The 25,428-nt window shown below is 41.1% G+C and overlaps 2 protein-coding genes across 13 annotated transcripts; one reads left to right on the forward strand and one right to left on the reverse strand.

The window, feature by feature from the left end:
• The first annotated feature begins 1,032 nt into the window (after window positions 1–1,032).
• LOC132457114 (uncharacterized) lies at window positions 1,033–8,032 on the forward strand. The gene is made up of 14 exons (XM_060051137.1): window positions 1,033–2,237; window positions 2,649–2,729; window positions 2,939–3,325; window positions 3,549–3,650; window positions 4,224–4,456; window positions 4,572–4,750; window positions 4,870–4,963; window positions 5,077–5,421; window positions 5,524–5,641; window positions 5,718–5,809; window positions 5,894–6,008; window positions 6,929–7,201; window positions 7,321–7,488; window positions 7,577–8,032. Exons 1-14 carry the CDS (start codon window positions 2,033–2,035, stop codon window positions 7,777–7,779), a joined length of 2,595 nt encoding a protein of 864 aa, XP_059907120.1. The 5' UTR covers window positions 1,033–2,032; the 3' UTR covers window positions 7,780–8,032.
• A 4,336-nt stretch (window positions 8,033–12,368) lies between these two features.
• On the reverse strand, window positions 12,369–25,139 carry LOC132457122 (uncharacterized). 12 transcript variants are annotated; one of them, XM_060051159.1, is made up of 10 exons: window positions 24,764–25,139; window positions 23,416–24,568; window positions 22,644–22,711; window positions 20,187–20,293; window positions 19,141–19,321; window positions 18,681–18,846; window positions 17,308–18,078; window positions 16,907–16,974; window positions 15,815–15,858; window positions 13,406–14,468 (listed from the first exon to the last, which is right to left on the reverse strand). In XM_060051159.1, exons 5-10 carry the CDS (start codon window positions 19,318–19,320, stop codon window positions 14,414–14,416), a joined length of 1,284 nt encoding a protein of 427 aa, XP_059907142.1. In that variant the 5' UTR covers window position 19,321; window positions 20,187–20,293; window positions 22,644–22,711; window positions 23,416–24,568; window positions 24,764–25,139; the 3' UTR covers window positions 13,406–14,413. The 12 variants fall into 12 exon arrangements, 10 of the variants coding, with proteins under 10 accessions (XP_059907142.1, XP_059907149.1, XP_059907147.1 ...); XR_009525569.1 differs by lacking the exon at window positions 24,764–25,139 and adding an exon at window positions 15,199–15,342 and having other exon boundaries at window positions 14,336–14,468; window positions 23,416–24,625; XM_060051166.1 differs by lacking the exon at window positions 24,764–25,139 and having other exon boundaries at window positions 20,187–20,207; window positions 23,744–24,625.
• Between the last annotated feature and the right edge of the window lie 289 nt (window positions 25,140–25,428).

The following is a 25,428-nucleotide window of genomic DNA, read 5'->3' on the forward strand; positions in this document are numbered from 1 at the left end:
CTTCATCGGAAAATATGGTATTTTAGCATAGTTACGCCATTAAAAGTGTTTATGTAAACATTTTTTAGCGAGAAATGTGCATTTTACGAATGTGCGAATATGAAGGATGTTTTGTTTGATAGTTATGGCGAAGAATATTTCAGTCGTCTCCACATAATGATTACAACATGGTTGCTATGATGGTTGCTACGGACGCTGAAACCAGCAGCTCGCAAGCCGTTTAAATCATGGGTATAAAACCATTGTCTTTGCTGGTTATGTAAGGGATAATGTATAGAACAATTATTGCCTTCAGGCGATAACGGCTTATTTTAGATAATGACCGGCGACGCTCATTACACGGATACTTGCCTAAACGAAATACTAACTTCACATGGTGTGTCTTTTTACTATTAATTTGTTACCAGCATTCGTAGTATCCAAACAAATCCTTCGTTTACCTTGACAGCGGTCAATTATACTTGGCAACGATGAATTATCAAATATAATTCACGCCGGAAGTTGTGAAGGGTGAACCGAGCGTTCCACGGCATTGAAAAGACCCGTGTAATAAGATATTTATGTAACCTTATAATAATGTTCTCCTATTGAACAACATTATGGCGTCTTCTTTCTTGGGATTTCCTGTGAGCATCTGCTCCGGTCACTCATGTATTAACCCGACATCGGCTCTAATAGACGCTATCTGTCCTACTTGATAGATATAAGAACGATGTTTATGGCTGGACAGATGTTTCAATGACGTCAGGTTGCTAGGGACGGGCTGAAAGACGCCGTGGGCACCTGTCCCATTGGAAGTCAGAGGACCTGTCCCGGTAGTAGTGTAATGTCCGTTTTTTTAGGTTTTTACCCTAACGATGATTTAAAAAAAATATCTGTGACGTTTCTTGCCCTTAACACAGCATTGTATCCTTGTTATTTACACAAGCCAATGTTACGTACATCTGTGCCGGAACTTCCGAGCGTCGTCCTTGGCGGAAGTTGCAGTTTTCGCTTTACCCAAGGTAAGAGCGCGCATTGAATGGTTAAGAGACTAAAAATAAGAAGTAGGACTAAAACTACGCCACAAAAATGTATAATATCAGCCCAAATGTAGTGGGTAGCCCATTTAGAGCTGTACAGTAGCAATTTAATTTGACAGATTTATTTAAGACACTACACCGTCATAAATGTGCACAGATGTATTTTAGCCAGCTAGTAGCCTATCCGAGCCCTACAGCCAGCTAGTAGGGCTACAGGATGAAAAAGGCTAAGTCTTTAAATGTAAACTTTATTTTAGTGTAATTTTATTTGAAGAGCCTTGCATAAACGATATTGACCGTTGCTATGAACAAGAAACATGTTTCCTAAATGTTTAAATCAGGTCACGATGTAATCTTTAATGTGGTGTGTGATGGCTACCTTGCATCAATGACTGAGATGTGCTTTGATCGACCTAAAGCATTTAGACAGCCTATTCAAGAGTCTACCACACTATTGTCCACTCCTACAACATGTATACATACCGTTGTTGATCAGAGAGAGTATACATATAATGATTATAGTCTCTTTACATAAGCAACATGTATGCAGAATAAAATATTTGAAATAAATACGGTTCTGTTTGGAAAATCACAAAAAATAGGCTTTAAACTTTGTTTCCAGAATATTAGATTAAATTATAAGTATTATAAGTCATATGCTACCACCAGAAGTTCTCTGATCTGTGGGCGTAGCCTACATATCCCTTCAAATGAAATGCTACCTTTTATTTGTCAATCTGTTCTGTATCTCAATCAAGTTTGAGTTCCCAATTCTGCCCTCTCTTTTCTCAACAGATCCTGCAAATTTGTCATCCTACCAACCCTCTTCTAGTTTATTGCAAACAGAACCACCCAAAGGCACTTTTTAGAGCCACGTCTTTTCTTGTTTACTTGTCCTTGATGTGTTTTACCTGTTAGCCGTTGTCTCTCACTGTCACTGTGCTTATCTTTGTGTTTGTCTTATTTGTTCATCTTTCTGTTGCCTGTCTATCTGTCTGTGGGTCTTCATCATGAGCGATTCAGAGCTTGAGGATCTGCTCCAGAGTTCTGATGACCTGGTTCATAAGCTGGACTTGCAAGAGGTGGATGACTCGGTGGGTGGGCTCCAGAAAGAGCAAGCTACTGCACCTCTGCCAAAGGTTAAGTGGAAGAAGAGGGATAGCGATGGCAACGTAATCCGAGTACCACACTCAAGGCGGAGTCAGTCTAACCAGGGTCAGTATTGTTTTTTGCATACAAAAAAAATAATATATATCTATACATATATTTAGTTTATACCAAATCAAGGAAAACATAAAGCTTTTAATGTTTTACACCATGACTAACAAACCAGAAGCAATATTAAGATAACTGATTTGCAAAGTGAATTTATTTATTTTGTCTTATTTTTCTTCAAGTAACAACATTATGTAGATTATCGCAATTGTCATACTAGACTACACAGGCTTATACAATTTGGGTTTGGTCAGAAGGGGGAACAGACCGTGGCTGGGGTCTGTGTTTTCTTTTAAATCTGTGCGCTGATATCACTGATAACTGATAACCGACTATCATGTGCAAGTAGCGTTGGGACAAGTAGACCATTTTAATGCTGTGAATAATTCTTTGTTTTTTATTCTGGTACAGCTAGCTGCAGTCAGAAGTCTAATCCTCCTGTTGATGTTCCTGACACTAGCTCTGAGGTGGTCTTTGCTCCAGAGGCTATTGGTATGTACCTTACGTTGCTTCCAATTGCCCAAAGCATTGTGTTAAGATATTTTTTGGTTGTATATGCAGTGTATGCAATCCTTTGTATTTGAAATTCTTATTATCAAAATTATGAAAAAATGTTATGCCTTTAACAGCCACTACATACAGTACACTGTTAAATAAACAAATATTAGTGTTTTGATTTTTTTTTTTTACCATTTGAACAGAGGGGTTTTTACAAGACCTCCAGCTGTCTTTGTGTGATGCCACAGGAGATGAGATGGAAGCACCAACCCCAAGACCTCTTGTGGCTTCATCCAACTGGAGCACCAGAAAAACGATCTTTTCAGAAAGCTGGAGGGCAGCAAGACCACAGCTGGTTAACACTGCAGTTGCACGAGAAAATGTGGAAGCCCACATGTGCCAACAGTGTACGAGCAATTCCGCTGTTGTCCGTTGCCGTGATTGCCGTCCACGCCCCTTCTTCTGTGCCGACTGTGATGTCAGCATGCACACCAGACACCCCCTCCACAACAGAGATGGCAGTACTGCGGGATTCTTCCAGCCATTGCCCCCAACAACGTATGTGTTGAATAGGGCCCTTATCCCCTGTGGTAAGTTCTGGTTTGTGTACAAAATATATTTTCTAGCTTGACTGAACATTTAGCTTCTTCGTGTTAACTTTAATACTTATCAGCAGTGTGCTTCATATTCTTCAAGTCTTCTTAATTTTCTACCGTAAAGTTCATTCTATTTTTTGTCAGATATCCGTCACTTTACAATGGTGTATAACCAAGTCAAGAAAAATGATTATTAATCCACATTTTCTTTTTTCAGTGCGTTATGTACCTGTGGAGATCCCTGAAAAAATCTGTGGTTGTCCAACAGACTCATTAAGGATCAAACCAGGAAAATCTGTGGCTGTGATCACAATGAATGGTAAGAATGTGAAGAACATTTGTCCTCTTTGAAAAGTTTGTTTTTAATAATATCTATCCCATCTCACAAACTCCCAAATGTTTGTAATAGCTTTGTATGATATCTTAACATGAGTATTGAGTAATGCATTTAGACAGTGATGTCGACGCAACAACTAAATGTTTATAAAAAATGTTTGTCATAGTTTTCTTTTCTGTGATTCCAGTTTCATTACACGTAATGAATGTAGAATATACATACAGTACGTTACATAACTTTGACAGTTCTGTATGATAACTCCTTCTTCTGACTGGTCTTATGAAATCTACTATTTTGAGGTACTACATTTTTGATCCTCATCTCCTTGGTGTACTCATCTAAATTAAAACATAACAAGGCTTGGTGTTTTCCATGATATTTGTTTTTAGATGCATGTGTATTTTTGTCCTGCCCAGCTCCCAGCCTCATATGGATGTGCTGAACATCACATTGTTTTGTTTTGTATTGAGAAATGCACAACATACTCTTAAGAAAGACTATTCGATAATTAAGTGTGTGAAAATGTACATAACAATGTTTTTTGTTTTTTTCAAGGACGACATGAGCTCAGCATGCCAGAGTTGGCTTGCAGTGCATGCAAAGCCACTTGGACTGCTGGAGTTGAGGAAGTTCTTAGGTGTGACTACTGGCCAGCTACACTTCACTTTGCCACAATCTATGAAACAGATGTTTTCTTCTCATTTGAAGAATTGAAAATGGCTGCACCTGGACTGTCCTGTCAGGCATTTTTAAAAATGCTCGATCAGCGAACTGTCCGCTTTGGGCGTGTGAGTATTGAAGTTATTTGTTGTTTTTGACCAATTTATATTGTGAATAGATATGCCGTGTCCTTCTATTTTTATTTTTAAATATCATTAGTTCAAGAAGTCCTTTTTGTGATAGACAGGGAAAATCTCAGGCGATAGCTTCTTGAAAAGCTTCTTCGAGTGGGAGGCTGTGAGATATGAGGTGGACAGCCTCTGCAAGGAGGAGCCCTTCACCTGTCGAGCATGCAGCCCGGATATGCTTGCGGTTTCTGTGGATGGAAACCGCAAGCATTACCGCTTCAAAAACGCAGCAAGGTACAATCAAATATTCATGATGTCAGTGTTTTTCTAATAACAAAAAAATAAGTCTCTTAATGTCTACAAATTAACCTTAGAATTCAAGATATCATGAACTGTCCCTTTGTTCTATTTAGATCTGAGGAGCAGGCCATTTTCAATGACGTCTTCATAGCAAAGGATGAAGACGTCACACGATTTGTCAACCATGTTCACAGCACAACAAAACATGTAATTGAAGATTATATTTATATATGCAAGAATACAATGCTGACCTATTAAAGATTATTGATATGAACCGTAAGTTTCTAAACCATTTTCATCAATCTATTGTTATATTGTAGGTCTCCGGAAGAGGTGTTTGTGGCGGGGAATGGTCGGCGGCTCGAGAGACGTCCCAAAAATCAGCCAGCAAACTGGACGAGGAGGGACTGGAGCTGGCTGTTTGTCGTCATGGAGTCCTCCTCTGTGCCCTCAACATGTACAGGGGAGAAATCTTTGCCTATCCCCTTTTTCTCCAGGAAAAGCTGGCCAGTAGTAGTCCTACATTCTTTTGCATGGATGTAGCCTGTAAGTACTGGCCATACCTGCAGAAAATCATCAAAAGCTGCCCCGAGTTTCAACATCTGCTGGAAATGAAGCCCTTCCTCTCGGTGTTTCATGCAAAAGCCCATGATTTTAAATGTGAAGTAAGCTATCATCAACATATGACAGAATTTTTTTATGTGAAAACCTTCACGTCAACATTATCAAATTATAACGTGCCTTGTCTTTTAATATGTTTTAAACAGATCAAATGGAGTGGAGCATTCCTGGAGGGGGCTGGGTTAACACTTGGGGAGGAGGTGGAACAAGTGAATGCCTTCGTCTCTAGGATAGCAGTTACGACAAAGCACATGTCAAAAGCAGGTGAGTTGGCGACAAGGTATAAACTTTGGTTTAGGAAATAGGCAAAATAGTGATAAGATCATATTTTCTGTTGTAGGGCGTAACGACATGTTGACACTCATGGCCATGCGGTGGAATGAGCAGAAGATGAAGAACTTGGCCACCTACCTGTCCCGCAGATATTTAAAAGTATGTATATATTTTTTAAGCTATTTTTGGTAGTTATGAGTTTAATTTTTACTTAATTATTCCAATGTCTCTGATTGTTTGTAGACCACAAAAGCTCTCGACATGAAGACAATGGAAGTGGAGTCGATGAAGGCCGAGTTGGCAGCGACCGATGGGCAATTCGAGGACTGGGTCAGGGATGTGAAGGATTGGGCAGAAAGTGAGTAAATTATTAGTTGTTGTTTTTCAGAGTTTATAGCGAACATTTATGTCTTAATCAGTCATTTGTGTTTTTTTCTTAGTCTCAGAATTAGTGATTACACGTCTTATAACATTCTTCACTAACTAGTTTCAACAGAGCGTTCAAGATATAATCTGATACTCTAGTTCAGAGTACTACTTTAATTCATGGGTTAATAGTAAAATGTGTTTTCTGTTGGTTTTCGTTACAGACAGGGTATTGGAGGATTTAAATAATTTGTATCAAATCGCAGTGTTACATAAGGGTGCACTCACACTAGGCCATCTGGCCGTGGCCGTTTTCACACCTAACCGTGCTGAAATCTGCCAGTGTGAGTGTGGCCAGTCTGGCCAGGCCAACTTGGCCACATGGGAGAGGTGTGCTGCTACGGTACGGGCCGCCTAGGTAAAGATGCTAATGAGCCGATACGCGCACACGCACGGCTACGCAACCTGAGCTGGATGACGTATAGTCCATGCGACGACCATGGACATAATAAAGGCAACAAGCCTTCTTTCCCATTAAACGGTAAACATGGCGTCAAGCGGTTCAACTGTTGGTTCACGTTGGTCCCATAGAGAAGTCGAAAAAGTACTCGAACTGTGTTCTGTGTGTTGTTGTCCATTGTAAAACTCTGACTGGCGGCAGACTTTATTATGGTCCATGCAGCGGACGCTTGGTGATGACGTGTTACGACATGATGACGTATGTACAAGAGCCTACAGTGGCCAGGCCACAGTTGCGACGGCCAACGGCCACGGCCAGATGGCCTAGTGTGAGTGCAGGCCAGAGAACAATGGGGCCAGTTGAGCATGGTTAGGTGTGAAAACGGCCAGATGGCCTAGTGTGAGTGCACCCTAAGTTACTCAAAGTGTAACACACCCTTTTCCTCTCTACAGCAACAACCAGCAGCACAACAGACGCTGCTGCTTCCTTGGCCAGGAAGATAGAGACGCTGGTTGTGAGTGTAAAAAGACGCTCCCAGCGACTTTACAAAGAACAGGACTCAAACAAAGGTCGCGCAAGGACACGCCGGAAGATCAGGGAGGAGAAAGGGATCTTGACTGCTGCTGTTCAGCAGTACAACGGAATGGTTCCGAGCACAGAAACTCTGTGCTTTGAAACCATTCTGTCTGAAGAGACAGCTTGGCCATGGCAGCTACCTGGCAATGGTAGGGACAACAGCTGTTTAATAGTTCCAGCAAATGTGGCACACTTTTTATGGATTATATTAGATTTATTTTGATCGTTCATACATATGAATGAAAGTCTTTTCATAAATGCTTCACAGACTCTGTCGACCTCAGGACGAAGAGGAGAGTTTTTGACGGTGTCATGGCGGAACGGAGACTAAGGGAAGAAAAAAAGATCCTTTTGTTAGAGATGAACCGCCACTGGAGGTCCTTAACACTTCGTGGGGATTCCTTAAAAGAGCTGATTTGTAGCACAACAATGCCAGGTATTATTTTAGATTTTACATCACATGAATGTACACATCAATGACTGATGAAAAAAGTCACTAATGCTGGCTTGGTTTTATGTTCAAGATTCACAGTGGGCTTTGACTGTGGAAGGAATGAAAGGTCTGCAGAGCATCGCCAAACAAAAGCTGCATCGTGTCCGGGAAATGATGGCTTTGGCGAGACAATGCTACCTCAAAGTTTTGACTGGAGCGGAGAACGTCCTTCCAATCTTTTCAGATGTGTATTCCGACAGTGACTCTGGCTCTGACCTTGAGGATCTGGAGTGAACAGGAAGTGAAAATGGTTGTGATGTTGTGTTCAATATTAAAATAGATGTTGAACTCGTGTTTGCTGTGTGTAGGTATATATGACAACATCCTGAAAATTACGCTTGCAACTCCTTATCCTCTGGCTGTTTTTGACTTATAGAGGTGCACAAAGATTTATGGCACATTGCACAAACATCAAATAGTCAATATTTTGCTTGGATGTAATGCATACATGCATACTGTAAGTATAGTAATGGAATAGTGATGGCAATTGTATTGATAAAATATGCAAAATATGGAATGTGGTTAACTTGTAGAAGGTGTTCAAGTAAGGTTCTCGTGGCACACACCGTAACAGTGTATACCAAAAAACATCGCATTTAAACATACCATACTGTAGGCTACTTAACTATAGTGTCGTCCATAGGTCAATCACAAACCATATAATAATAATAATAATAATAAATGAAGTTTATATAGCGCTTAATATGGTACTCTAAGACGCATATGTCATGCATTTTGGACAAAGGCCTTTTACTTATTGTCTTGTTCATTGACTACAAAGTGGGCTGCATATTGAAATGTTATTGAGACAAAAAGATTACCTTTAAAACATTGATTTGTTTGACATGATCTAAAAAAACAACACAGACCATCAGAGCCACCTATCTTGGGTTACTTTGTCGCCAAAATTTTTCGTTGACAGTGTACGTTTTCGTGAACACTGGATTACGTCGCATTTCAACATAAAATAGCGTGTTATATCTACAGGATCCGCGCGTAGCTCTGTGGAGGCACCTGAAGAAGGCACAAACAAGGTTATTTTTTAGAAAAAAGCCTACATAAATTCCTGGTTATATACAATACATAAATTATAATTATTTGGAAACTTCCCATCGCTGCCAGTACGGGGAGGTGACGGTGATGCAGGGTTGCAATCTTCACGGGTTGTTTTAAAAACGGAGAGTATGGGCGGGGTTGAACAGTGAACACACATAGCCTACACACAGATGTGGATCCTTGGCCAAAAGACTTGTATGCCCCCCCCCCTTTCAATAAATACTACGGCAGAATAAAGAATAAATTCATGCATTATCATTCAACTTGAACATGTGTTTTTACAGTAGTAGGCCTACATGGCGGAGGGATGACGTGTGTTGGCCAACCCGAAAGTGAGCGTCGCCCTGGGTTCCCTTGACAACATACCAACGGGTTTTTCCATTGGATTTTGGATTATTGCAGAAAATTTGGCATTTTTGAAGCACCTTCTCAAAAAACTGAAAATAAATAAATAAATCGTCCAAAGGACGAAATGTAAACCAATGCATTCTGAATGGGAGTGTTTCTCAGATTTTTCCATGCTACACAGAACGAAATGTAAACCCATGCAAGTAAAAGCTCCATGGTCATAATCATTTAAATATAATTAATCTCCTTAGTGTGTGGGGTGGTATTCTAATATTTTTAACAGGGCTGCTTCCACGTCAATTGACTGTCATGGTTGCTATGGTGGTTGCTCCCTCCAATCCTTATATGGCTCTAAAAACCACGCGGCAAAGGAGCTGCCGTCAATTGTGTTGTTTTTGTCGTAAACTAGGGTCTGATGGTTAAAAAATAGACAGATATTCCAAGGTATCCTTATAAGGCACCTAGGATGTTTTTATTTCCTGCAGTTTAGACTTCTTCTGTAACCTAGTATTTTTGAAAGCAAAACACCAAACTCATTGATTTAACGAGGCAGGGTTATTTGAAACAATTTATTAAATTAAACATTGTGAGAGGTCATTCCATCCCCTGAGTTTGCTTCCTAATTACGTCTATTGTACACCCCTACTGTCCACAAGTACCCCCCCCCCCCACACACACACACACACCCCTTCCCCATATGGATTCGGATAATTGTTGCCACTTCCCAGTGGTGGTGGTATCATATGATAGAGGCTCATTCAACTAGGAGGCCGAACCACTAAAGGAAATTATGGAATAGGTGACTGAGACGAGAACATTTTCAAGTAAGCTATACCTTAGGGTCTCTTATATATCAAAGGGGGTCACAAAGGACGCATACGCTTCAACCTGTGGCTCCAGCCCTGCAGGGAATGACTCAGAAAGTGCTTCATGTCGTTGCACCTCACCCAGCGGCTCGCTTGCAAGATTTTGGCCTGAAGTTCTCCCCAGACCTACACCGTAATGATCCAACATGCATGCCTGAGAATCAGGCCTCTCTTTAATAATGACAAAAAGAGAGAAATACACATTAACTTTTTGTTATCTCATAAGCGGCGTGGTGCCGGCTCCTTTTGACCTTTTGACCCCAGACTTCTAGATCGTGGCCACAGGCCAGCTGTGTCTACACACCTTAAGCCACAAATGTACACCTCCATCCAACAAAAAATGGGGACTAGAAAGGAACCTCTGTCTTATGTACATTTGCCATACTGTTGGAGGTCACGCCCCCTTTCCGGCCTTTTCAAGATAGCTAGGGATGCTAAAATGTTTACACACATTTCCCGGGGCCCCGTGAACGACATATCCGAGATTTGGAGTTCTAGCCCTTAGAGAAAAAAAGTTTTCCCAAATGGAGTATCATTTGGACAAAGCCCCTCAGAAGTGTAGCCTGCAAGACCTAATGGTTCAGAATGTGGTGGAAAAACAGTTTTTGAGATAGGAAGGTCCTACCGCCCTGAAAATTTAATACCTTATTCTAGGGCCTAACTGGGACCTCCGCACCGAAACTTGGCCCGGTCGGACCCCGAGGGCAGGAAGGGGGGGCCTTTCCTGCCCGAAACTTGGCCCGGTCAGACCCCGAGGGCAGGCCCCCCCCTTCCTGCCCTCGGGGTCCGAACGGGCCAAGTTTCGGTGCGGAGGTCCCAGTTAGGCCCTAGAATAAGGTATTAAAATTTCAGGGCGGTAGGACCTTCCTATCTCAAAAACTGTTTTTCCACCACATTCTGAACCATTAGGTCTTGCAGGCTACACTTCTGAGGGGCTTTGTCCAAATGATACTCCATTTGGGAAAACTTTTTTTCTCTAAGGGCTAGAACTCCAAATCTCGGATATGTCGTTCACGGGGCCCCGGGAAATGTGTGTAAACATTTTAGCATCCCTAGCTATCTCGAAAAGGTCGGCAAAGCGGCGTGACCTCCAACAGTACAGTAAATATACATAAGACAGAGGTTAGTTTCTAGTCCCCATTTTTTGTGGGATGGAGGTGTACATTTGTGGCTAAAGGTGTGTAGACACAGCTGGCCTGTGGCCACGTTTTTGAAGTCGGGGGTCAAAAGTTCAAAAGGTGCCGGCACCACGCCGCTTATGAGATAACAAAAAGTTAATGTGTGTTTCTCTCATAACTTTTTGTCATTATTAAAGAGAGGCCTGATTCTCAGATATGCATGTTGGATGGCTAGGGTGTAGGTCTGGGAAGAACTTCAGGCCAAAATCTTGCAAGCGAGCCGCTGGGTGAGTTGCAACGAGATGGAGCACTTGCTGAGTAATTTCCTGTAGTGCTGGAGCCACAGGTTGAAGCGTATGCGTCCTTTGAGACCCTCTTTGATATATAAGAGACCCTATACATATGCAGCTTACTTAAATGTTGTCGACTCAGTCACCTATTGCATCACTTCCTTTAAGGCTTCGGCCTCCTAATTGATCATTGTAGGCTATAATTGAATGCCCTCTTTCATATATATATGATACCTCCACCACTGGGACGTGGCAACAATTCTCCAAATCCATATGGGGAGGGGGGGATGCTTGTGGACAGTAGGGGTTTACCCTAGACATAAATAGGAAGTAAAATCAGGAGAAGGAATGACCTCTCACAAATATTTATTGAATAAATTGTTTCAAATAACCCTCCCTCGTTAAATCAATGAGCTTGGTGTTTTGCTTTCAAAAATTTGTTATAGAAAAAGTCTAAACTGCAGAAAATAAATACATCCAAGCGGCCTTTTAAGGATACCTTGGAATATCTGTCTATTTTTCAACCATCGGACCCTAGTTTACGACAAAAACAACCCAATTTACGGCAGCTCCTTTGCCGCGTGAGCCACGAGTATTAGAGGGGGCGGTGTCGATAGCAACCACCATAGCAACCATGACGGTCAAGTGACTGGATTCAGCCCCGTTGAAAAAAATAGAATAGCCTACCTCCCTACACACTCAGTAGTAGATTAATGATATTTAAATTATTATGACCATGAAGTCTTTATTTGCATGGGTTTACATTTCGTTGTGTAGCATGGAAAAATCGGAGAAACACTCCCATTCAGAATGCATTGGTTTACACTTCGTTCTTTGGAGCACGGTTATTTTTATTTATTTATTTATTTTCCGTTTTTGAGGAGTTGAGGATTTTTCTGCAATAATCCAAAATCCAATGGAAAACCCGTTGGCTTTTTGTCAAGGGAACCGAGGGCGACGCTCACTTCCGGGTTTGCCAACATACGTCATCCCTCTCCACCACTCTATACTGTAAAAACACATGTTCAAGATGAATGATAATGCATTAATTTATTCTTTATTCTGCCATAGTAACACGGTAAATAAATGGCAGAAATAGGCTGAGAACGAATTCGTATTTACGATATTGTAGCGACCCTGGGACAGTTAAATAGTTTGTGTGTTATGTGTTGCATTGTATTTCGTTGTCCGTTATGCCAGTTGTTCTGTGTGCATGTATTCATTGTAATGTTCTTCTTGTCAATCAGTGTGGGGGCGAATCATTAGGTCAGCTGGGGGAGGGCCTTGGAAGAACACGAGGGTGGGGGCCTGCACATGAGTGAGACCGTGTTGGGGGTTGCCGGGGTAACCGGGGTTTGTTTTGGGTGGGATTTCTGCCGTTGGTTACGGGTTTCAGTGACCTGGTTTTGGTTCATTAAAAGTTCCTTCAATTACTAATGACTCGACATCGTTATGTCACCGGCGAGGTCATTACAATATGTTCAATAAAACGTAATCAGGGGGGGAGGGGGCGAGCAACCACCATAGCAACCATGACAATTAAGTGACGTGAACGCAGCCCCATTGTAAAAAAATAGAATACATACCTTACACACTCAGGAGATTAATTATAATTAAATTATTATGACCATGGAGCCTTTATTTGCATGGGTTTACATTTCGTTCTGTGTAGCATGGAAAAATCGGAGAAACACTCCCACTCAGAATGCATTGGTTTACATTTCAATATTTTGAGCACCGTTATTCTTATGTATTTATTTATTTATTTTCTAGTTTTTGAGGAGGTGCTTCAAATATGCAAAATTGTCTGCAATCTTCCAAAATCCAATGGAAAAACCCGTTGGCTTTTTGTCAAGGGAACCCCGGGCGACGCTCACTTCCGGGTTGGCCAACACACGTCATCCCTCCACTACTCCATACTGTAAAAACACATGTTCAAGTTGAATGATAATGCATGAATTTTTTCTTTATTCTGCCATATTAACACGGTAAATAAATGGCAAAACATAGGCTGAGAACGAATTCGTATTTGCGATATTTTCAATGCGTAAGAAGCTGAAGCCAAAATCACTGACCGTTCGTCAAAAATCGACGCGCTCGGAGTGAGAATGTGTTGGTCACGGGGTCTAGGGGGAAGGTTTATACGGTTGCACTTGTTCTTCTGGCCATGTACCGAGAGTGATTGGGTCTGTTCGAAATGACTTACTAATTACTACTTACTATCTACTCAATACTTGGCTTACTACTCGAATCCTTAAATAATGATTGAGTAATCCATTTGAGTAATCGACGTTCGGAAGACCGTTCTTACTTAACCACCTCAGATGACGTGAATCAAATGACGTGTCAAATGACGTGTCAATAACCTACCGGCCGGGCGCCGTTAATAAATATTATGAATAAATATATAAACGTCACATTTACACGTCACAGTACATCTTCAACCTAAGGATTTGCGGTGATATGTTAAAAACAATTATTAAAAAAAACATTTATTAATTATGATTAATTATTATTATTTTTTCTTGTCTATTGTCAGATTTTCCCGCGTTTCCTCTTCTTTGTCCTAATGCTAGATTGCCAGTTAATATAGAATGTATAGCTGTGGGCTCTGCTGCTGCGGCTCCCCGTTTAGCGCCATTGCTTCCATTGTTCTTCTGAATAGACGCAGTGCCTTCTGGGGCGGTTGAGTACGTCTAGTAAGCTAGCGATGCTTACACAAAATCTTTCCGGAAGTAGAAGACATTCGGATACTACTCGCTTACCTAAAACTCGCTTACTACGTTCTACTTACTCAATTTGACGTCATAGTTAGTAAGAGTATGAAGCAAGTAGGTGGTTTCGAACAGACCCACTGTTCTGCTTTGTTTTCTGGATTAAAACGGTTCTTATTACGTTGCCTACGTTCTCCCTTTCCTCTGGCACTACAATATCATATTTTCCACCAAGAATAAAAACTGTCCGCCATTATCAAAGAAAAAAATCCAAAAATTATTTAAAAAGACAACAAACATACCATAAAACATATTTTATTGAACATTATTTTGGTGTGTGTGTGTGTGTGTGTGTGTGTGTGTGTGTGTGTGTGTGTGTGTGTGTGTGTGTGTGTGTGTGTGTGTGTGTGTTATTCCAACGGCAGAATTAACATATAACATATTGAAACATATACAGGTGAGAACTAAACAGGACTTTATTTCTGTTGATACTGCTCAGCTGGCTCCCACGTGTCCTTCCAGGCCTTGCCACTGCCAGAAAATGAAAGAGCAAACACATTTACAGGAATGAAAGTTTAAAGGGGATATTTCATACCACCAGGTGTGAGTGTGATTAGCCGTTACAAGCCGTTTTGAAAATCTGCGTCTTCTGACATAACAGGTGGGCGTGTCCACCTAGCTGTGTGACGGATAGATGAGCAACGTTTGCTACAGTCCACTTGGTAGGCTGGTAGACTGATCTATCCAGCACACATCTAGGTGGACACGCCCACCTGTGATGTCAGAAGCGTCACATTTTCGAAAAATGATTGTAATGGCTAATCACACTCACACCTGGTGGTATGATATTGGTGTGTTCAAATCACTGGGGCCAAGTTTTGTTAACAGAGTTGCCCAGTTGGTGACATATGGTTGATAAGTGACGCGCATAAAAATGGCGGAACTTGAACGTTTTACTCAATATAAAAGAATCAACCTTCATATCCAATACTTTACTATTGATTGACGTTGTAACGTCTGTTGGCATGAATTTGCTCAGTTTTAAATGTTGTGTACTGGTAAACCAGCTCTAGGATAAGGGGAGGTGTTCCATACAGTGGCAATACTGTATGTGCTTCTCATAAATAAAAGCAAAAGGATAGTAGGTGATAGACATCAAGGAAACAAAGCATAATAATAATAATAATAAAAATGCAAACTTGAAACTGATCCTACTAAGTTCTGTTCAGTTCTGACTGTCTCTTTATCGGATAAAAAAAACCTTCTGTGAAGAACTTTTAGATTCCCAACCGGCTGTTTCCCAAGTGCACATGAACTGTCGCTGTCGGGAACACGCGTAAGCGTGAGCGTCATCACTGGCGAGCCGTCTCGTTATCACCAGGAGAGTGAACGCGCCTTTAGTCCCCTTTAACGGAAGAGCTTGATTCAGACATAACACTTTTTGTCTCCAATTTGCTTATAAAACATGTTTTGCATGTTAGTTTATCATGCTATAGTGCATCTTAAAAGCAATTCAAGTGTTTGTGTGCAATTATGCCGGTGTCAAACTAGGCAATCATTTTGTGTGTTCCGATGGTCACTGTGTGAAACGATTATAGAGCAATGGAATCGGGCCATCGGGGCTGAGAGACTTGACGGATGGTCACCGGTCAATAGCCGCCCACAGGAGGGCTCACTATGGCAACAGCCTGGTACCTGCAGCCATAACAGCCCTTAACAAAACACCCAGATAATTCACTTCGTCTGCATGCTATCTTGTTGTGTTTGTCCTGTCATTATCTGTATATGTTGCATGCTGTCCATAACTGCATTGTGATGTGATGCTCAGTGCCATGGATGCAACTTAAGTTGTTTGTTGTAATTTAGGAAGAACTTACCATTTTGTGCATGATTGCCACCTCACTTTCACTTCTGCTCTTCCCTAAAAGGAATGACATTAGAACAAATTATAATTAAGAAATAACATGCAGTAGTTATGAGGGAAAGAAGCATTTGTCAAATATATCTGTAGTATGAAATTGCTTAATGTATTTTATAATTCATCCATTTCCAAAAACCACCTATGAGAGCAAAGCTGAAAAAACACGCCCGATGGTGTTGGTAGACAGCTGCATAGATTAACATGAGAGTGTTTGTGTTCTGCGACACGCACAAGTAAAAAAAAACACATCAGATAAGCCATCCAGCCTAGTGATAAATATTAAGAGCTAAAACTACAATAGGACAAGCCCTGCACTCTGCTTATGCTTATGTTCACCATTTCAGTGACTTTATTTTAGAGAGGTTCACTAGCATTTAATGGAAGTGTAATCAACAGCTGTAGCTTACATGTTGCAAGTGCTGGTGACGACTCATCTATTTTGTCGTATCTTTGCCTTTTAGGTGTGTTGATCGTGTAAATATGTAGAGGCGACTACAGCGCACATAGATAAAAGAGAACTCTGCACTGCTCCTCTCCTATTTTCTCTTACAAACCAATCCAATCAATCAGCTTGGGTGCAAAAATCACAGAGGGGCAGCCCCAATGTAAAATTAATATTGGGGAAACTGAAAGAATCAACTGATTGTTGGGCTGCCTCATTATCCTTTCAGCCTGAAAGCCTGCTGAAGGCTGCCCTCTCCATATAAAAACAATTGGACAGCCAGTGCTTTATCAGAAGTATTACCGTTGATCATGAGTAGAGGCCTTGATTGAGTGATAAAAAAATCGTCATGATTTGAAACTCAGTTGACGATAGGAAAGACATGACGAATCAGATCCGACGAGTTAAATTCTTAGTCGGGTAGCCCTTCACTGCACAATTATTCTTTGTGTTTTGAAACATCAAAGGACTACAATTTGCGTTTTCTTATATAATCCTCAGATAACACTGTGTTGTAGAATGAAAAATAAATCGATTGTGAACCTTAAATGTTTTCCCATTGTATTTTACTAGAACACCCAGAGGAAGAAAGCAGAACATACTTACATTTGCAACTCTTTTTCTTAAAATCCTATCATACAGGAACACCTTCTGTGTCCTGTGTTTGCGGCATTCTAAAGAAAAAAAAGAAAAAAGTACAAAACGAATTAGACACCCAAGTATTAAGAGTTCTAAAGCAGCAGCTCTAACAATTTCATTTTTGGGTAGTTGACTTCTACCGGTTAAACGGTTTAAAATAATACTATACTATGTTATATATATATACATATACATATATATACATACATATACATATATATATATATATATATACATACATAATCATATACATACATGAATATTAAAACATTTCAAGCATCTTGACAATATTCAATTTAATTTTTTTTTTTTGTGTGTGCATTTGTTATAGCTAGGTTATTAGACATGAAGAAGAGAGTGAATCAAACCTTTCACCAGTGGGAGAGAAGGCTGAGAGGGGTTGAAGGGTGGAGGGGGAGAAGGCTGAGAAGGGGTGAAGGATAGAGGGGGAGGAGGCTGAGAGGGGTTGAAGGGTGGAGGGGGAGAAGGCTGAGAGGGGGTGAAGGGTGGAGGGGGAGGAGGCTGAGAGGGGGTGAAGGGTGGAGGGGGAGGAGGCTGAGAGGGGGTGAAGGTTGGAGGGGGAGGAGGCTGAGAGGGGGTGAAGGTTGGAGGGGGAGGAGGCTGAGAGGGGGTGAAGGTTGGAGGTGGCTGAGAGGGGGTGAAGGGTGGAGGAAAATAAGGCTGAGAGGGGGTGAAGGTTGGAGGGGGAGGAGGCTGAGAGGGGGTGAAGGGTGGAGGGGGAGAAGGCTGAGAGGGGGTGAAGGGTGGAGGGGGAGAAGGCTGAGAGGGGGTGAAGGGTGGAGGAGGCTGAGAGGGGGTGAAGGGTGGAGGTGGCTGAGAGGGGGTGAAGGGTGGAGGAAAAGAAGGCTGAGAGGGGGTGAAGGTTGGAGGGGGAGGAGGCTGAGAGGGGGTGAAGGTTGGAGGGGGAGGAGGCTGAGAGGGGGTGAAGGGTGGAGGGGGAGGAGGCTGAGAGGGGGTGAAGGTTGGAGGGGGAGGAGGCTGAGAGGGGGTGAAGGGTGGAGGGGGAGGAGGCTGAGAGGGGGTGAAGGATGGTCCTGGTCCTGGCCCTGCTCCAGACCGAGCACTGTCCGCCATTGGCCCAGGCACAGCTGTTGATGCGCCCTGGCGGAGATGCAGCTCTGCCAATACAATATTTAGATAAATAAATAAATCACTTCCAAGGAAAAATAATAGTAAGTAGTTTGAAGACATCCTACAGCAGCGGATTTACTCTTAAAAGCTCAAATAGATGAGGTGGTATATGAGGTTTCAATGCTGCAATGGGCTAGATGTAACACTTATATTTTAGGGATGGGCACGTTTAGTGTATTCCAAGACTCAAGTGATCAGTGCAAATAGAATTTTTAGAAAGTAAAATATAAAAGGAAAGAGTGAGAGTGTTTCTGTTGGTGAGACAGGCGAGGAAAAACCACTACGCTTAACGTCTAGACAGGTATTTTTTTTTAAATTAAAACAACATGTGAGGCTAGTGGACAGACATTTGAGCTGTATTATACACATGGAAAAAAACATGTTGCACCTTTACAGTCTACAGAGTACCATTTTTTTCCTTGTTTGTCCTCGAATCGATTACTCGCGCCCATCCCTATATAAAGATGTATAGACAGTATGTACTGGAGTATATTTATATTAGATGAATGTAATGAAACAGCACCTATTAAACAATACACTATGGGATAAAAAAGTATAATGTAATCATTTTGAACTAAGATGATCTTACTCTTCAGCAGGTGCTCATAAAGCTTGCCCATTTTTTTCAGGATTTCCCGCACCACCTCATCATTGACCGGGATATGGTGAAGCATGTCCCCGTTGAATTCTCCTTTTCGGCCATGTCGTCCCACAAATAACAAAGGGCAGAACCCAAGAGCATTTAGTTTATTCACCTGCAAGGTATAGGATGAAGAAGTATATGGAATTACACAGTGACTTGACAAATAAGTATAACACCAAAACAAAAGCGTCAACTTCATGCTCAGCTCTTAGCAGCGAAGCTTTATGCATTCAGTCACAAAATATTTAGATATTATGAACATTATTTTTAGTAGCATATGAATCAATGATAAAGAAATAACCATGATTTGTTACAACGCTAAAGGTAGTTTTTGATCAAAGAATTATCATTATGTAAATGTTTAAGAGGGCAAACCCCTTGTTACATTGAAGGGATTAAAACTCACCGATACATGGGCCGACTCCAAGGTCCTGTGTGCGTTTTTGTTGGCCTTCACAGACTTTGCCCATCTTTGCAAATCTTTGCCACTCTGCTGAAGAGGGCAGACACAATTTGCACAGGTCTTCCTCCTCAGCATATTTGGGGTCTGGCAGGAAGGGCACAGCCTCGTTTTTGGCTTTGTCATTCTGCAAATGATGGTGAAATGTTTGCTGTCAGTTCATTACAGTATAAAATACTACAAGTGGTACGTTGTTTCATTCATATATATTGGTCCTATTGCAATTGGAGTGATAGAAGCTATAATATGCAGTCAATACTTGTCATAGTATAAAGTATTCACCAGTTAAAATGTTTTTAATTTATTGATGCACATTGTAAATATACATTCAAAGACAAATGGCAATTAGGTTAAGTATCCCATCTGGATGTAGGCTACTGTAAGGGCTGCCAGTGGGAAAAGGCAACAATGGTATCAATACCATCATAACATATTGCTGACCATATAATTAGCCAAATGGCAAACAGGATTACCCTATGGACTTTTTATTTTATTAAAATGAAATTGCAAATATAACAAAACAAATCCAGTTGTGTATGCAATGTCTATTTTGATGCATAGGAAATCAAAGCACATCTCAGTCATTGATGCAAGGTAACCATCACACACCACATTCAAGATTACATCGTGACATGATTTAAACATTTAGGAAACATGTTTCTTGTTCATAGCAACGGTCAATATAGTTTATGCAAGGCTCTTCAAATAAATGTACACCAAAATAAAGATTACATTTAAAGACGCAGCCTTTTTCATCCTGTAGCCCTACTAGCTGGCTGTAGGGCTCGGATAGGCTACTAGCTGGCTAAAATACGTCTGTGCACATTTATGACAGTGTAGTGTCTTAAATAAATCTGTCAAATTAAATTGCTACTGTACAGTTCTAAACGGGCTATCCACTTCATTTGGGCTGATACTATCAACCTTTGTGGCGTCGTTTTTAGTCCTACTTCTTATTTTTAGTCTCTTAACCATTCAATGCGAGTTCTTACCTGAGGTTGGTAGCGCGAAAACTGCAACTTCCGCCAAGGACGACGGTCGGAAAATCCGGAAAAAGATGTACGTAACATTGGCTTGTGTAATTAACAAGGATACAATGCTGTGTTAAGGGCAAGAAGCGTCACAGATATTTTTTTTAAATCATCGTTAGGGTAAAAACCTAAAAACGGACATTACACTACTACCGGGACAGGTCCTCTGACTTCCAATGGGACAGGTGCCCACGGCGTCTTTCAGCCCGTCCCTAGCAACCTGACGTCATTGAAACATCTGTCTAGCCATAAACATCGTTCTTATAACTATCAAGTAGGACAGATAGCGTCTATTAGAGCCGATGTCGGGTTAATACATGTGTGACCGGAGCAGCTGCTCACAGGAAATCCCAAGAAAGAAGACGCCATAATGTTGTTCAATAGGAGAACATTATTATAAGGTTACATAAAATATCTTATTACACGGGTCTTTTCAATGCCGTGGAACGCTCGGTTCACCCTTCACAACTTCCGGCGTGAATTATATTTGATAATTCATCGTTGCCAAGTATAATTGACCGCTGTCAAGGTAAACGAAGGATTTGTTTGGATACTACGAATGCTGGTAACAAATTAATAGTAAAAAGACACACCATGTGAAGTTAGTATTTCGTTTAGGCAAGTATCCGTGTAATGAGCGTCGCCGGTCATTATCTAAAATAAGCCGTTATCGCCTGAAGGCAATAATTGTTCTATACATTATCCCTTACATAACCAGCAAAGACAATGGTTTTATACCCATGATTTAAACGGCTTGCGAGCTGCTGGTTTCAGCGTCCGTAGCAACCATCATAGCAACCATGTTGTAATCATTATGTGGAGACGACTGAAATATTCTTCGCCATAACTATCAAACAAAACATCCTTCATATTCGCACATTCGTAAAATGCACATTTCTCGCTAAAAAATGTTTACATAAACACTTTTAATGGCGTAACTATGCTAAAATACCATATTTTCCGATGAAGCATCTACCCTTTTTTCCATCGCGGTTTGCCTACAGAGCAGCGCACCTGCATTTAATATATCCGTGAATTATCACATATCTCAGAATCAAAGGTGAAAGTAGAAACGGGTGGCCAAACGCTGTCATATTATCACAGACAATTTTAAGTAGAAACGGGTGGCCAAAAGCTGTCATATTCTTAGTTATCACAGACAATTTTTAACAATAAATGTTCTGTACGGAGCTCCTTAAGGGACAATAGGGAGAAAGCTCCCGGACAGAACCTTAGATGGAAGTCGTGCTTAGTGACAAATCACGACAAATACTTCCAATTGATATGCATGAGTTTGAAAATTGTGCTTTTTGACACGAACATTTAGAAAATACGTGTACCTGATCACGTTTCAATAGATTAAATAACGTGACAGTGTCACCTATTTTCGTGAGCCCGGGATGCCTGTACGCCGGCCATTATCGCCCGATGAAATATTCTTCGTCATATCTATCAAACCAAACATCCTTCACATTCGCCGAACGACGATTATGAAAGTAAAAGGCACATTTCTCGGTAAAAATGTTTACATAAACACTTTTAATGGTGTAACTATTCTAAAATATCATATTTTCCACCCAGGATAAAAAGTATGTCCGCCATTTTCACAGAAGAATATCCTAAAAAACTATCCAATAGGAAAGATGCTCACATCGTCTATTAGAGACGTAGTGAGGCACCCCCCATTCCGTATGCAGAAGACGCCGAAGGGTACCTTTAACGTCACAGAGCGAATAAAAAGGGTCCCTTTCACGTCAGTCACCGACGCTAAAGGGCCTTTGCCAACAGTCGGTATTTGACGTTCTCGGAGTGAGACTGTGTTGTGGAAACGTACACCGTCAACGTTTTTTCTTGGCGACTGGGTTGCGCACATAGATAAAAGAGCACTCTGCACTGCTCCTCTCCTATTTTCTCTTAAAAACCAATCCAATCAATCAGCTGGGGTGCAAAAATCACAGAGGGGCAGCCCCAATGTAAAATTTATATTGGGGAAACTGAAAGAATCAACTGATTGTTGGGCTGTCTCATTATCCTTTCAGCCTGAAAGCCTGCTGAAGGCTGCCCTCTCCATATAAAAACAATTGGACAGCCAGTGCATTATCAGAAGTATTACCGCTGATCATGAGTAGAGGCCTTGATTGAGTGATAAAAAAATCGTCATGATTTGAAAATCAGTTGACGATAGGAAAGACATGACGAATCAGATCCGACTAGTTAAATTCTTAGTCGGGGACAGCCCTTCACTGCACAATTATTTTTTGTATTTTGAAACATCAAAGGACTACAATTTGCGTTTTCTTATATAATCCTCATATAACACTGTGTTGCAGAATGAAAAATAAATCGATTTTGAACCTTAAATGTTTTCCCATTGTATTTTACTAGAACACCAAGAGGAAGAAAGCAGAACATACTTACCTTTACAATTCTTTTTCTTAAAATCGTATCATACAGGAACACCTTCTGTGTCCTGTGTTTGCAGCATTCTAAAGAAAAAAAAGAAAAAAGTACAAAACGAATTAGACACCCAAGTATTAAGAGTTCTAAAGCAGCAGCTCTAACAATTTCATTTTTGGGTAGTTGAATTCTACCAGTTAAACGGTTTAAAATAATACTACACTATGTTATACATGTCAATCAACTTATGGTGACATGTACACGCGGAAAAATAACCATGTGCAGGTTGAACGTTTTTTTTGCTCTTACTTACAGGACATACTAATATATATATATATATATATATATATTAGTATGTCCTGTAAGTAAGAGCAAAAAAAAACGTTCAACCTGCACATGGTTATATATATATATATATATATATATATTGTCAGATCCGTCAATTCTACCACCCCCTAAATGGCGATGCTAGTGAAACCTGTGTCCCGTAACGGTTGTAACAGGTTGGTGAGGAGATTCGCTCAGCCCCTAACTACCTTGTATCAGACGCCTATCCCGCTAACCTCGGTGGCCCCACCCCTGGGCATAACCCGTAGCCAGGAATGTGGCATGCCGATCACGTCTGTTATGATAGCTCTCCTCTGGGATCCGTGCACTTGGTGAATTTGCTGAGATGTTTTAGGAGTTTGGAATGACTAACTCCCGGGATATGTTTGATTTCTTTGTACTAGGTAACCTCTTAGATCCACGATGCCTATACTAGAACAGTTAGTTTGTTCACTGAAGCTCTAACCTACGCTCCTCCGTAGCAGGTCCTCTCTGCATTATGTTCAACACTCCCCTCAGCTGTGTGAAGAGAAAGGCCGTTGTTCCCTTGTCGTTGGCCCCCACACTGATTCAGATTGGGGAGGGTGAGCTGCGCTGGAATGTTGCTCCGATGGCCCCTATCTGATACGGGCCGCTCCGTGTCATCGAGAAGTGAGCAGCGCTGGTGTTCCACGCCGGTGTTGACAGAGGAAAAGAGAGGGAATCCCTATCTCTCCAATAATATAGTGCCTAATAAATTGGGTTTGTTTATAAAGCTGATTTAGTCTATAATAATTTCGATTCCTGATTCTTACCTCGCTACACTACGCTTCTCCGGTGTCGACAGTAGGGAGAGAGAGAGGAGCTCTATCTCTCCTCGGGCACGGAGGGTCGGTCTCATCAAATGGTCCCACAGCCAGGATATTCTCATCAAATGGTCCCACTGCCAGTAGTCTTCTTTGCCCCGGTGGGCTAAGACACGCATATCTGTAGCGTGTTGGAGAGAGGATGTCCTAATTTTTCTGAGTCCGAAAGTCCGGAGATCGGATGTTCTAATCTCTCTAAGTCCGAAAGTACGGAGATTGGATGTTCCAAGTTTTCTAAGTTTTCTAAGTCCGAAAGTACAGAGATCGGATGTTCCAAGTTTTCTGAGTTTTCTAAGTTTTCTAAGTCCGAAAGTCCGGAGATCGCAAAGGGCCCAGGGCCGCCCCGCATGGAGCCCCCGTCGGGACGATGTCTCTCCTCTCCGCCTCATACAGCGCCTTTTATCTAAAACTTTCACTGTCAGCCCCGCCCTCTTTCTTACTCATGCAGCTGGCCATCAGGTCACTCTGACCTGGTATTTTTCCACCTCGCCATGGCAGAGATTCTCTCCGGCACGTAGGCCTACTCTCAGGCACGTTCTCTCCGGCACGTACGCCTTCAGATTGTTGTTACTTGTTCCACAAATTATACTAATAAGTAAAATACACCATATAATGATAAACAATACAACAATACAACATATCATAAGTGTAAGATAAACAATACAACAATACAACATGTCATGAGCGTATGACAACATAATTTCACCCACAAGTGCTGTAATCTTTCTAAGTGCTTTCTTCCATAACCGATTATGTCTAAACAACATGATAAATCTTATAGTGAATAATAGATATAAAAGAAAAAGATAGATGTATGATGATAATAAAACAATAAACCCTTTATAATAACGACTAGACATAAAAGAAAAAGATAGATATATGATGATAATAAAACAATAAACACTTTATAATGAAGACTAGATATAAAAGAAAAAGATAGATGTATGATGATAATAAAACAAGAAACACTTTATAATGAATGATAGATATTAAAGAAAGAGATATATTTATGATGATATTAAAACAAAGAAACACGTTATAATGAATGATAGATATTAAAGAAAGAGATAGATTCATGATGATACTAAAACAAAGAAGCAAATAAAATGATTGTTATATGATGATACTAAAACATGATATATGATTTTATGATATTTAACTGATACATGCCTAAACCTGATACATGAGTAACACTGACATAAGTAAATCTATTCCTCTTCAGTCCTTCAGTCCCCGCTGGTAAAACCCCCACCTTTCCCAAGGCCTTGGAAATTTTCCAACAGCCCCCACCTCCCTCTCCCTTATCTGCCCACAGACCTCTCCACCTCCTCCCTGTCTACTGGACTCTAAGAAATCGACCTTACTTGACAATATACATACATATACATATATGAATATTAAAACATTTCAAGACATCTTGACAATATTCAATTTCATTTTGTTTTGTTTGTGTGTGCATTTGTTATAGCTAGGTTATTAGACATGAAGAAGAGAGTGAATCAAACCTTTCACCAGTGGGAGAGAAGGCTGAGAGGGGCTGAAGGGTGGAGGGGAAGAAGGCTGAGAAGGGGTGAAGGGTGGAGGGGGAGGAGGCTGAGAGGGGGTGAAGGGTGGAGGGGGAGGAGGCTGAGAGG

This window comes from Gadus macrocephalus, chromosome 5, assembly GCF_031168955.1.
Source record: "Gadus macrocephalus chromosome 5, ASM3116895v1".
Taxonomy (NCBI): Eukaryota; Metazoa; Chordata; class Actinopteri; order Gadiformes; family Gadidae; genus Gadus; species Gadus macrocephalus.

Coding starts and splice junctions, on each gene's coding strand:
- LOC132457114 (XM_060051137.1), top strand. CDS start 2,033: ATGAGCGATTCAGAGCTTGAGGATCTGCTCCAGAGTTCTGATGACCTG. Junction 5,642..5,717: donor AAAGCACATGTCAAAAGCAG/GTGAGTTGGCGA, acceptor TTTCTGTTGTAG/GGCGTAACGACATGTTGACA. Junction 7,202..7,320: donor ATGGCAGCTACCTGGCAATG/GTAGGGACAACA, acceptor AATGCTTCACAG/ACTCTGTCGACCTCAGGACG.
- LOC132457122 (XM_060051159.1), bottom strand. CDS start 19,320: ATGACAAAGCCAAAAACGAGGCTGTGCCCTTCCTGCCAGACCCCAAAT. Junction 18,079..18,680: donor TTATGAGCACCTGCTGAAGA/GTAAGATCATCT, acceptor TTGTATTGGCAG/AGCTGCATCTCCGCCAGGGC. Junction 16,975..17,307: donor TTCTCTCCCACTGGTGAAAG/GTTTGATTCACT, acceptor TTTTTTCTTTAG/AATGCCGCAAACACAGGACA.